Source organism: Ustilaginoidea virens, chromosome 7 (assembly GCF_000687475.1).
Source record: "Ustilaginoidea virens chromosome 7, complete sequence".
Lineage (NCBI taxonomy): Eukaryota > Fungi > Ascomycota > Sordariomycetes > Hypocreales > Clavicipitaceae > Ustilaginoidea > Ustilaginoidea virens.
In genome coordinates, this window is record NC_057322.1 from 1,486,303 (window position 1) to 1,498,627 (window position 12,325).

At 57.9% G+C, this 12,325-nt stretch overlaps 5 protein-coding genes across 5 annotated transcripts; 2 read left to right on the forward strand and 3 right to left on the reverse strand.

Moving 5' to 3' along the window:
- Positions 1-4,588: 4,588 nt before the first annotated feature.
- Positions 4,589-5,254, reverse strand: UV8b_08066 (uncharacterized protein; the record flags this gene model as incomplete). Its single annotated transcript, XM_043145563.1, has 1 exon — positions 4,589-5,254. One exon carries the CDS (start codon positions 5,252-5,254, stop codon positions 4,589-4,591), a length of 666 nt encoding a protein of 221 aa, XP_043001498.1.
- A 1,581-nt stretch (positions 5,255-6,835) lies between these two features.
- On the reverse strand, positions 6,836-8,319 carry UV8b_08067 (uncharacterized protein; the record flags this gene model as incomplete). The annotated part of the gene is made up of 3 exons (XM_043145564.1): positions 6,836-7,569; positions 7,693-8,130; positions 8,256-8,319. 3 exons carry the CDS (start codon positions 8,317-8,319, stop codon positions 6,836-6,838), a joined length of 1,236 nt encoding a protein of 411 aa, XP_043001499.1.
- Positions 8,320-8,493: 174 nt separating this feature from the next.
- Positions 8,494-8,763, forward strand: UV8b_08068 (uncharacterized protein; the record flags this gene model as incomplete). Its single annotated transcript, XM_043145565.1, has 1 exon — positions 8,494-8,763. One exon carries the CDS (start codon positions 8,494-8,496, stop codon positions 8,761-8,763), a length of 270 nt encoding a protein of 89 aa, XP_043001500.1.
- A 682-nt stretch (positions 8,764-9,445) lies between these two features.
- On the forward strand, positions 9,446-10,293 carry UV8b_08069 (uncharacterized protein; the record flags this gene model as incomplete). Its single annotated transcript, XM_043145566.1, has 2 exons — positions 9,446-9,488; positions 9,551-10,293. 2 exons carry the CDS (start codon positions 9,446-9,448, stop codon positions 10,291-10,293), a joined length of 786 nt encoding a protein of 261 aa, XP_043001501.1.
- A 226-nt stretch (positions 10,294-10,519) lies between these two features.
- On the reverse strand, positions 10,520-11,763 carry UV8b_08070 (uncharacterized protein; the record flags this gene model as incomplete). Its single annotated transcript, XM_043145567.1, has 3 exons — positions 10,520-10,585; positions 10,646-11,425; positions 11,554-11,763. The coding sequence occupies 3 exons, from the start codon at positions 11,761-11,763 to the stop codon at positions 10,520-10,522; spliced, it is 1,056 nt and encodes a 351-aa protein (XP_043001502.1).
- Between the last annotated feature and the right edge of the window lie 562 nt (positions 11,764-12,325).

Here is a 12,325-nt window from a genome sequence, read left to right on the forward strand (position 1 = left end):
CCCCTTTTCTTTCGGCCCCTCCGCGTCTCCGCGACTCTTTCTTGGCAGCTTTTATCTTTGCTTTTTTTTTATTTTATTTTATTTTATTTTTTTTTTTTTGGGTTGCCTCCTTTCTGCTTCCCTTTTTTGGTGGCAGCCTTATCCCGAGACTGGGTCTACCTCCAGGCTTTGTGCGTTAGCCGTGACGCTTGCTGCGAGTGCGCCGGTCCATGTGTGCGATATGCATGTTTCTTTTCTTTTTTTCTATGTCACTTTGCAAAACCCTGGTGGTGACTCTGGCGAGCCATCCGCTAGTGCCTGCCTCCCTGCCTCTCCGCACCCAAGCAAAGAATTAAAAAAATTGCGCAAGACAACATACGCACACGCGCGCCCACACGCACACGCGCGCCCACACGCACACGCGCGCCCACACGCACACGCACACGCACTCATACTCGCATCCGTACTCACAGATTTCGCACTCACCCTCCACGGTCGAGACACACGCCGTCCGTCACTCTTGCAAAAGGGAGTCAGGATGATGCACAAGGAGGCGGCGTGGCCATCACCAACACCCCCCTCCCCCCCCCCCCCCCAAAAAAAAAAAAGCCTCCTGGACTGCTGCCTTGCTGTGCTTTGCCCTTGCTCGGATCCCTGTTCCTGGCCCTCTTTGGGGCCAATTCTTCCATCTAGAAACTGAACCAGCAAGCTCCCAGCAAGCTCCCAGCAAGCTCCCAGCACGCTCCCGGCTGCAGGCCCGCCTTGTCCCTGCACACCCCCTGTCGTCCTTGATGCCTCATCCGACCATGACTGACGTCCTGTTCTTCCAGTTCCCACTTGGCCGCCTTGCGTGAATTCCAGAGGGCCACTGGGGGCCGGGCTCTGGGGGCCGTTGACTTATTCTCCCACAGGCTTACTCGGCACTGCGCTCTCCCTGCCTCCAGTCGTTTGAAGCGCCTGTCGTTACCCTACATAATAACAAACAGACAAACACAGAAAAAAAAACACCATCAAAAAGGCAACAAATCCAAAGCACGAAAACGGGACCCCAGTCGTTGTCGGTATCCTACCTGTTCCACGTCGTGGCTCGTTTACCGGCGTCTGCTCTGCCTCATCTACCCTCTTGCTCGTCTCTCCCCCCCCATTGGTGGATGTCGTACCCTGCCGGAACCAATCACAACGGTAAAACAACTCTATAAACACGATTTACAGGAGTCGTGGTTCTGGCTTGAAAGTCCCGAGACATCTCGTCTACCTCCTCCTCCTCATCTACTTCTCGTCACTCTTGCATTGCTCTTCTTTCCCTTCTCCACAGATCGCGGGCAGTTTCGAGGCCGACGTACTGCAGCAATCACCGGCACGACTTGGTTGTCAGACTTGACGTTGCATCCCCAGGCATGTCCAAAATTTGAAAAGAAATCATGTCCGGCACAGTCTAGAGCTCACCAACGATTACACGCCTTGCTACACCTGCTCCAACACAAGCGTTGCTCTCTCCCATCTTCTTGCCTCTTTATTCCCGCAGGCAGTTTTCACTGGGTTATACATACATGTTGAGCAAAATTCGAAAACGCTGCAGACCAACAGAGAGAGTAAGAAACGAGCATTCGACCCAGATTAGGCCTTCAACGAGGAAAAAAAAACACGTCTGTATATGCATGTATATCACAGAAATTGTTCATCTTGAACCTTCATACATACAGCGTCCAGCGTCCGGCCCCAACGAACCTCGCCCTTTCTTGGATTTCCCGCTCGTCAAATCTCGGGCTTACACGCCCCAAGGCAGTTCTGTCCTCAGTTCCAGTTTGTTGGTACACCGCATCGTTTGAGTGACTCAAGCCCCCCCCCAGCAGAGAGACAAGCAAAAAAAAAAAGGATTAGACCTTGGCTTTCAACTCGGGACCCAGTTGTTCAAGCCCAACAGGTCTGGCCTTTTAGGCAATCAGCTAGAAAAGCTGGCCCAACTCAAGAGCCAGTCTCTGCTCTGCCTCCCGCGGGCAGAGCCACCGTTCGGCATCATCACCAACGGCGATATCGGTTACATACGCGGATCCCACGCCTCTGTAAACGGACATCGTGCCGCTACACGAGGCAAACCGGCCATCAACGTGGATATCACTTCCTTACTCAAGTCTGCCGACTCAAATGAGTCTAAAGGCTATGCTCAACAATCGCCCAGAGGCCATCATTTTCCACCGCATCCGAACCCGACGATAGCTGCCCATGGGCAACAGAGACGGCAGTTTTCTCCAGCAGCGCTCACGGCGACACCGCCTCCTCCTCGATCCGTCGTTCCCATATCCATCTCAGGCCATCGACGTGGCATGCCCCCTCAGGGTTCCGATCAACCCGTCAAGAAGCAGAGCAAGTGGTCTCCAGAAGAAGATGCCCTGATTATCGAGCTGCGAGGGAGCGGCATGAAGTGGGAAGATGTGTCGAAGCGTCTGCCTGGAAGAAGCGCCATTAGTTGTCGGCTTCACTACCAAAATTATCTCGAGCGGCGTAGCGAATGGGACGAGGAGCGCAAGAATAAGCTTGCCAGACTTTACGAGAGGTAGGCAGGAACCTGGTTCTTTATTTGAACTTTTTTTATTTCTTTCTTTCTGTCTTTTCTTTCTCTCTCTTTTTTTTTTTTTTTTTTTTTAATTGCCATCTTCTCCCCTTCCGAGAGCAACGCTTCGACACTGTTCCCACACACATCGTCAATAGGTATTCTTCCTGACATTGTCAACCCAGGTTCAAGTCGGAAATGTGGGCCAAGGTAGCGGAAGAGTTGGCCGTACCATGGAGAGCTGCAGAGGCGATGCATTGGCAACTCGGAGAAGCAGACATGGCGAGAAGAGCCGGTGTGGTTCCATTTTCTCTGGCGGCCGTCAACGTCGAAAGCGGGAACCGAAGCGCACCTCCACGGGCCAACATGCACTATCAGGCTCCGGACACGACGACTCGAAGTCGACCGATGACTCCGCCATCGCCTCGCACGCTTTACTCGCGACATGCATCCGTGTCATCGCTGCCGGGACAAATATCCAGAGTCGACAATGTCGGTGCTGCCCCTCCACTGCCGCCGCCGCCGCCACCACTACCACCCCCGGCGGGGTCAGGGCCCATGGTGCATGGATCCATAGCCGAGCATGGTGAATTCTATTACAGTGGGACTGGCCTGGCCCCAATACAACACCAAGGACAGCCGCGGAACCCAGGACCTTTGCCAAGTCTCGCTGAACTTACGACGGGTGTAAGTCCCTACACTGGACCTGTGGACAGGCCACACTCTGACCACGCGGCCGTAAACCCTGGACCCAAGCATGCACTTTTGATGCAAAACGCTCCAGTGTATCAACAACAACATGTTGACCAAGCCAGGGTGGCGAAGAGGCGAGCAAGTCCGGAGATGATGCAACGCGAGGGCAGCCACCGACGGCGGCTGGGATGAAGCTCGTCAAGACTGGACTTTTTCTTTTTGCTTTTTGTTTCATTTCGTCTCTTGCCTTTTTTTTTTTTTTTTTTTTTAACCTTTCCCTTTTCCGGACAGTTTTGGGTTTATTCGGCCTCGTCTGATTCTTTGCCTGCGTTGTTTTGCTTCACCTAGGAGCATAAAGTCATGGGGAAGCGCGATTAGACGGGGAAAGAGTGTTGCGGGATACTGTTTGACAAGATGGGGGGTTTTTTTTTCTTATTTTTTGTTTGATTGATGCCTTTGAAGCGAGCGATGATGCATTGGAGCGGGCGATGGTGCTATTTAGGGATACTATACACTATCATGTTTTCGGCACAACTGTTTCACCATGCTTTTCACACATGTCACTTTTTTTTTTCCCGCTATAATTCTTATTTTTACAGCTGGTTCTCCCTGTTGTAATTGTTGTTGCGACACGATGGAATCGCTGCCGGCTTCTGACTCGCACAAGCTGCCGAAACCGAGGAGTATCTGGTTAGATGGCGAGAACGATATTAGATGTTTCGGGGCACTTAGAGAGGCAGCCGGGTGTCCAACAGGTGTTTTCTTATCAGGGCATAGAAAAGGGCTAGACACTAGGGCAATAGGGTACGGGCAATTCATGAACTTGCACCTGCATAGACGTAAAGGAAGGGGAGCATGGGCGTGGTCGTGGGCGTGGTCGTGGGCGTGGGCATGGGCATGGGCATGGGCATGGGCATGGCGAAGCATGATAGAGCTCAAAGGCAAAACCATGATTAGCATAATGGCAGACGCGGTTTGGCCTGCATATATTTGGAGGATGACTTGCAGCACGCCAACCGGGCATGTCACGAGAGTTTGCAGTGTGCAGTGTGCAGTGTGCAGTGTGCAGTGTGCAGTATGCGGCAGCCGAGCATGCAGGTACCTGGGGTAGGGGTCTTGTTGCACGTAATGTCGACACGGACGACATGATGACAAAAACGACAAAAGTTGTCATGTTGAGAGCAAGCCCAGACGGACGGATACGCGGGACCCGGGCAAGTTCCGCCAACCCCAGCGCCCAGCGCCCAGCGCCCAGCGCCCAGCGTCCAGCGTCCAGCGCCCGGCTCCCAGCTCCCGGCTCCCGGCTCCCAGCTCCCGGCTCCCGGCTCCCAGCTCCCGGCTCCCGGCTCCCAGCGCCGGCCAGGGCTAGGCCGTGGTGAAAATCACCCACCAGTTGTCCCTTTCGTAGCCGCTCTCGCAGACGACCCCCCCCGCGGCGGCGACGTCCTCCTCCAGCTCGCCCTCCCTGTAGAGGTGGTAGTAGCGGTGGTAGGTCTGGTCGGGCAGGCCGCCCTTGGCGCGGACGACCCAGGGGACCAGGGCGTCCTGCGGGCAGGCGGCGTGCCACCCCCTCCGGCTGGACGACCCTTGCTCGAGGGCCCAGACGTAGACCAGGGCCCTGCCGCGCGGGCGCAGGACGCGCAGCAGGGCGGCCAGGGCGCGCTGCCTCCTGGGCCGGGTGGACAGGTGGTGCACGACGGCGATGCAGATGGCGAAGTCGGCGCAGGCGGCGCGGTAGGGCAGGGCGAGCGAGTCGGCGAGCAGGACCTCGGCGCGGCGCTGGGCGCGGGCGAGGCGGGCGAGGGCGGGGGAGCGGTCGGACGCGAGGAGGTGCAGGGCCGGGTTGACGGGGGCGTACTTGCCGTTGCCGGCGCCGACGTCGAGGCCGACGGCGCCGGGGGGGAGGGCGCGCAGGAAGCGCGAGACGAGGGGCCAGGGCGAGTGGCGCGTGGCGCTGAAGTGCGGCGCGATGGATTCGTAGACGGCGTGGACGTGGGCGGCCTCGAAGTCGTCCTGCTCGTCGGGGGGCATGGCGGCGGTGGTGATGATGGTGATGATGGTGATGGTGGTGGTGGTGGTGGTATTGCTGCTGCTGCTGCTGCTGCTGCTGCTGGGATGTTGTCGTCGTCGTCGTCGTTGCTGTGCTGTGCTGTGCTGTGCTGCAGATAAATCTCGCATCGACCAGACAAGACACCAGGCCAACGTGTCTGCCTTTTTTTTTTTTTTTTTTTTTTTTTTTGGGTCCGGCTGCCTGCCCTCCGGTGGGGGGCAAGGGGGGCGGCGGGGCAGCAGCGGGGCTGTGAACTCTAATCCTTCCAGAAGCTTTGCCGCCTTGGGCAAGCAGCAGCCGGGCCCAGGCCAGGCCAGGCCAGGCCAGGCCAGGCCAGCCACCCCCGGGCGGGAACGGCGCGCAATAGGGCCTGGCCTGGGCTCCGTTCGTTCGCTGCGTCGGCGCCAAAGTCCCCTTTCGGGGCAAACTTTGCTGCCTGCCTGCCAGCCGGCCACGTAGGCCGATGCCTATTTTCCCGCATCCGCAAAAAGCCCGCGTTGGCCTGGCCTAGGCCCCTTGCCCCTTTGGCTCGGGGCGGGGAAAAAAGGGGGCGCGGCGGGCAAAGAAAGCATGGAAGGAAGCCAAGCCCGTTTGGGCCGGCCCACGTGGGTTGACGACGACCTGCGTTGGATTGCGTCTGCGTCTGCGTCCGCGTCCACCAGCGCCGGTTCCGTGGTTTGTTCACGTTGCTTTTGTTTTTTTTTTACACGTGCGACTCTGTAACGTACATGCACATGCACACGCACATCACACGCACATCACACGCACACGCACACACATATGGACACGGCAAGTCCCGGCAAGAAAGGCGACAAGGACCACGGCGGCAGCAAACACAAAAAGACCTCCCGGGGGGCGGAGGGGGGGGAGGTTGAAGGAAACGGGCGGCCCGGTGCGGGATAATGTACCCCCGAGTCTAATTAATTACGTGCGGGTGTGCGGGGCAACCAAAGTCGTCGGCAGGTCAACAAAGACGCGCGGGGACCTGGGGCCGTCGTCGCCGGCGGAAGTTACAGAAAATCAGGCTAGATAAGGGCAAGCAAAGACAACAAAAAAAAAAAAAGCTGCTCGCTCAGCAAGGGTGGTGCGGTGCGGTGGTGTGTGTCAGGTCAGGCTGGGTGCATGTGGGTTCGTCTTGTTGCCCGCTTGGGTGTCGCGACGACGACGACAAAGCAGAGGAACAAGCCGGACCCCCCCCGGTCGAGGTCGAGTCTTGCTTTGCGTCATCCGCTTGCATGAACTACCTACCTACCGGGCAGTGTCGGGCCCTTCGGCCATGCCGAGATGAGAGGCGTCTTGCTGTACGCCGCCCCCCCCCCCCCCCCCCCCTGCTTGGTGCAACGGAAAGAAGGAGTGAGCGGGAAAGGGGAAAGGGGAGAGGCTCGGTTGGGCGCGACATGTCTGTGCGTGCAGAGCTGGCGCATGGAGACGCAAAAGTTTATGAGATGAAAAAAAAAAAAAAAAAAAAAAAAAAAAAACAGCGTCGAGGCAGAAGCGGCAGAAGAGGCAGAAGCTACAGCGGCATGTTTATGCGGCCGCCGCGCGCGCACCACGCCCCCAACTTATACGCGCCCCCCCGTGTTGAGAGGGCTCTCTTCGTCGTACACGTCCGTGGTGATGCGCTCGGGATACTCGACGCCTCCCTGCCGCAGGGCCTCCTCCATCGTCTCCATCATGACTATGCTCTCCGACCAGGGGAGCGTGTCGCTCTCGGTCCTGCCGTCGCGGACGCAGCGCGCGCACTCGTCGGCCTCCCAGAACATGCCGTGGCCCCAGTCGCGCCCGGCATCCCGGGGGACGGGGCACTCGACCACCTCAGCCGCGCCCTCGCCCTCGCCCGCGCCCTCGCCCGCGCCCGCGCCCGCGCCCGCACCCCGCGCCCGGATGACGCTGAACCGCGGCGGCCGGAACGCCGGGTGCGCCACCTGGATCTCGCCCTTGGACCCCTGGATGCGGACCGCCGGGGCCTGCGCGGCGCCCTGCCCGCGGGGGCACGTCCCGACCAGCAGCGACGTCGTCGCCACGCCCAGGCTCCTGCTCCGCGGGAACTGGCATATCACGCTGGTGTTGGCGTCCGCCCCGGTGCGGTACTGGTTCGCGGCCGCCAGCACCACCGGCGCCTCGCGGCTGCCCGCCGGCCGGACGTGGTACAGGCTCTGGAACACCCACGTGAGGGCGTAGACGCCGAGATCGAGGAGCGCGCCGCCCGCCAGATCCTTGTTGACCATGCGGTGGCTGTCGGGGAACCGGACCGTGCCGTCGTCTTGCTCGCTGTTTTCGTTGAAGGAGAGGTCGGCTGCCAAATCGGCCTGGGGTCAGTGCTTGGGATCATGACGGCATCCGCTGCATTGGCGGGGTCGAGAGGACAGGCAAAAGAGAGGACGAGGACGAGGACGAGGACGAGGAAAAGACAACCCACCAAGCGTCCGGTACACCGTCCCAATCTCCCCCGACGCCACCAGCTCCCGAATCTTGACGCTCAGCGGCAGAAACCGCGTCCAGACGGCCTCCATGAGGAAAAGCTTCTTCTCCCTGGCCGTGTCGACCAGCTTCCTCGCCTGGGACGCCGTCACCGTCAGCGCCTTTTCGCACAGCACGTTCTTGCCCGCCCGCAGCGCCAGCATGGCGTTCTGGAAGTGATGGCTATGCGGAGTCGCCACGTAGACAATGTCCACGTCGGCATCGGCCACCAGCTCCGCGTACGAGCCGTACGCCTTGGCCGAGGCGGGACCGTCGATGCCGCGCAGGAACGCGGCGGCGCGATCCGCAGACGTGGACGAGGCCACGGCCACGATTTGGTGCCCCACGTCGTGCACGTCTCTCGAGGCCGGGTCGGTGAGAAGGTCCTTGCAGAAGGCTGCTCTGCCGAGGTCAGTCATTCAGCACGGACTCGGGGCATCGACAAGAAGGAGGGGGGGGGGGGAGGGGGCGCCGCAGCGACGGAAGGGTTCGGGCGTGGACCTGGCACGGCTTCTTGCGTACTCTCTGCTATCTGGCCGGTGGCCATGATGCCCCATTTCAGGATGTAGGGGGCTCCGGAGGCCATTGTTGCGGTCTGGTTTCCGGGTGAGCCTTCGCTTCTCGTCAGACGCCAACTGGCTTATGGCCTTCGTGATTCGAGCATGGAACAAGCACGTCACGTATTCGCTTGAGAGGCGGGGTGGGGGGGGGGGTTTGGTAAAGAGAAGGTAAAATCGAGAGGGGCTGGCAGTTCCTTGGGATGGCGGGGTCAGCCTGGACAAGGCGCGGCTGTGAAGCCAATGACAGCAATGACGTCGTTGTCGAAGCGCTCAATCTTAAGCCACCTTCAACGTCAGCTCGACCAAGGGGGGACCAGATGTGGCATTTGCAACCGCTGCTCCGGCTCACCTCTAGCCGTGATTTGATTCTCCGCCGTGGAAAGTCTACTACATACTCCCTTTCCGGCTCCAACATCATGGCCCCTCCGCCCTCTGACAATGGCCCCAAGTCCGCAACACATGGTAGCTAGCAAAGAGACGCAGGCTTGGTCGCGCGGCACTGCCTTGCAGGGCGCCCCGAAATCCATGCAGGCCCCAATCTTGCAGCTTGACTTGTCGCCTCGTGCGCAACCAAAAGCTAGCTAGCTAGTGCGAGGGAGCAGCAGGAACGAGCCAGGAGTGGTGGGCGTGCTGGTGGGCGTGCGGCCAGCGGGATGGCAGCCTCGGCACTTGCCCGGCCTCCAGAGGGCACGGCATGGTCGCGGGCCAAGTATGCGCCCCGATATGCCGGCCAAGCTTTGTGGCTCTCTTCCCATGTCGTGCCAAAGCTTGGGGGTTCGAGCTGGTGCAAAAGACCTTGTGGCGTGGCGACCTCGTCGCCGATGCAACAGCGATTTTGACTCTGGGAAGGAAGGCTCGTTGCGAACTCAGCTCCAGGGGGGGCAAGCCCACGGCTCCGTCTGCGCCCGTCGCGTTATAAAATGGTTCAGAGACGACGGATGGAAGGGCTGCCGTCGACTGGCCCTCACTTACACAGATGAACATCCTCAACTCGCAAGAAAACAGAGAGATTCGTGCCATTAGTAGACAGATCCTCCCGCATTGTTATTTCGCGATATTCGATTCTATTCAAAACCCCCAGACAGGCCGTCCTTGGTACAGTAATGTCAGGGTCAGTCAGCGTGCAGCTGAGAACGAACCTCGATATCCACCATGAGTGAGGACAGCGGCTTTCATCATTATGACACTCGCAGCAGTAAGTTTCGACCTCTGTTCATCGCATATATCCGCCGAGGCTTGCATCTTAACATCTGGCAGGGCTGCCGAGACTTTTTGAAAACTCTGGCACGGATCCTTGTCTGGACGCGGCGGGAGCACTCCTCGAGGACAAATCCGACGACGAAACCGACGATGAGTCTGGCTCAGAAAATTACATCCTGTCAAACGATGACAGTGCGTGCACGGTGGATTTCACGAGGGTGCCCATGGAGAGCTCCCCCCCGTCCTTCGTTGCGCCCCCTGTACCCCCGCCGTCTGCCGCGAGCTCGTCGGCTGCTGAGAATTCGTCGTCTCCTCCAAGCTCGCCCCCTTCTTCGCGTGGAAAGACCAAGCCTGTCCCTCGAACGCTGCCTAGAGCGACGCGTGATAGAAGGAGAGCCGCCGACAAGCCTCCTCCTCTCTCCGACGATGCATTGGGGCCATTCGCATGCAAGCTCGATCGATCTACTCGAGACAAGGTCAGAAGCTCTGCGAATGCGTTGCGTCGAGAGGATGGGACCGTGTGTGAATTGGACATGGTCAACGTGTTCCTCTCGATAGGCACCATCAGAAACGCCTCAAAGTGGCAGTTGCTCGAAGATTCTGAAAAAGAAATTCAGAAGATGCGCAAGGAACGAATCGACCTGGAGCGGGTGAGGGAGCGTCAGCAGAAAGAAGTGGCCGAGGCCCGGCGCAAAGAGAGGCAGAGGTTTGCCAATAAACGCAGGTACAATCTCATCAGGAACCGTGAGCCCAAACCGAGTTCAACACCACCACAAGACCAACAAGATGCCTCGGAGTAGTTTTGGGGCGTCGTCCAGGACGACTTGAACGCCTACGCAAACAAAAGTTGATCAGACGACGATCCGTGCTGGAACGGCATGGGTTGGAAAAGACAAAGTCCTTTTTGGATATGTGCTACATGAGGTGGATGCAGCCACAGCCACGGCGGTCACTTGCGTGGGTCAAGGCAAGCTTTCATTTCATTTCATCTCATTTCACTCTTCATCTGCTCCTTCCTTTGGACGCCTAGATATCCTTGGCAAACGTGTTGGCAACGATAAACGGAAAACAAGCAGTCGCTTCCATATAGACCTGCACGCGGGTCAGCAATTTGCAACATGATTCGCACTTTCCCGCGCCGTAACGGTTTACCTTGACATTATCAGCTCCCGTCTTAATCTTGCCCCACGAAACCGCTTCATCGGGCCTCGCTCCGGCATCACTGCCATCAAACTCCTGCGCAGTGTTGATGTAGACGGCGTACTCGGCACCATTCCTCATCAAACAAGCATTAGCAATGTGGTGCTTCACGAGGCCGCCTCCCAGGATAAGCATCCCGGCACGCTTAGCCCGGATAGCTATAGTGTTGATTTTGCGGATATCCTCCACAATGTCAATTCTCAACTGCCGCGGCGACGACTTGAACGAGTGAAAGTACAGCATATCGCCCAGGCTGCCGTCCGTCAGAGCGGGGCAAAAGACGGGAATGTCGTTTTTATACGCCCAGTAGTACACGGACTTTTCATTGTTGATCTCTTTACCAAGACGATGGATGACCTTTGAGGGGGTCCAGTTGATTTCCTGCTCTGTGCCCCTACCTGATTCCTGTTCTTCCAGCATCCTGTCGAAGATGGGCACGACCCAGTCCTCGAAGGCGCAGTAGTTGTCGTTGGGCACCACGAGGTTGCCGATTCTGTTGAGGCCCTTCTTGCGCAAGTCTGCCCCGTTGGCGCTGAAGGAGCCCATGTACGTCGGGGCGAGGCACTTGATGAAGTCTTCTTCTATGCCGCCCGCCGTGGTCACCACGGCGGAGACGTGTTTGTGCTGGACGAGCCAGCGGAGGACGCCGCGAAGACCAGAGGAGATGAGATTGGAGGTGTAGCCTAGGAAGATTGTCGTCCTATCTCCCGTTTCGGCGTCTCTCCATCCTTGCTGCTTGGTGTTGGCAATAGTTTTTTCGGCTCTCCCTTTCCCCCTGCGTAATCTCCAAGGGGGTGTTGCGGGAGGGAGAAGGGGTTTGGGAGTGGGTTGTCGGTCATGTGAGATTGGAAAAAACTCACCATGTCGTTGATGATTCGAATTGCTTCCGCCACAGACGACGCCTGAAATCCCATGTTACGCATGCCGAGGTATAGGTCTTGAGCGGTAATTGGGCCTTTGAGCTGGTCAAAGTCAAGTTCCTCGACGACTTGGGAGCCTTCGGGCATGGCTTCAGATCTGACGAGGACGGCCCCCTTGGCCTGTGAGAGGTTGATCTTGGTTGATTCCATTTTTCTTTATTTTTCTTCTTTGCTTTTTTCTTTTCTTTCTTCTTTCTCCTCCTTTCGTTCTTTCTTTCTTGTCTTTTTGTCGGAACGGATGGGGAAGTCTTTATAATGGAACGGATAGAAATAAAGATGAAAAACGCCAGAAAAGTTGGAAGAGAGGGGTTCCAGTTGGATCACGACTTGAGAGATTTATGTCTGGTGGGATCCAGCGATCCACAGGAGTCAGGTCAGGACCACCACCGATCGACGGAGGGCGTCGGTGATGGATGGTGGTGCAGGTTGTGTTCGTGTTCGAATTTTGACTTTTGGGTTCTTTGCAGAGCCATTTGCAGGAGATGCAGTGCGCCGGTTCAGCTCACCGGGATATGCTGTGACGGCTTCGGCTTGTTGTTGTCCCTGTTTAGTGCGACATATTTGCCGAAGCCATCCGCAGGCTGGGCCGTTCTAACTTTTTTCGCGTCCAGATCTGGCACGCTAGGGAGTTGAGTCGTGCCGCCGGTATTTGCATTGTCAACCAACCAGACCAGAATTGACTCTCTCGGTGAGTTGACCCCAACGCTTGGCA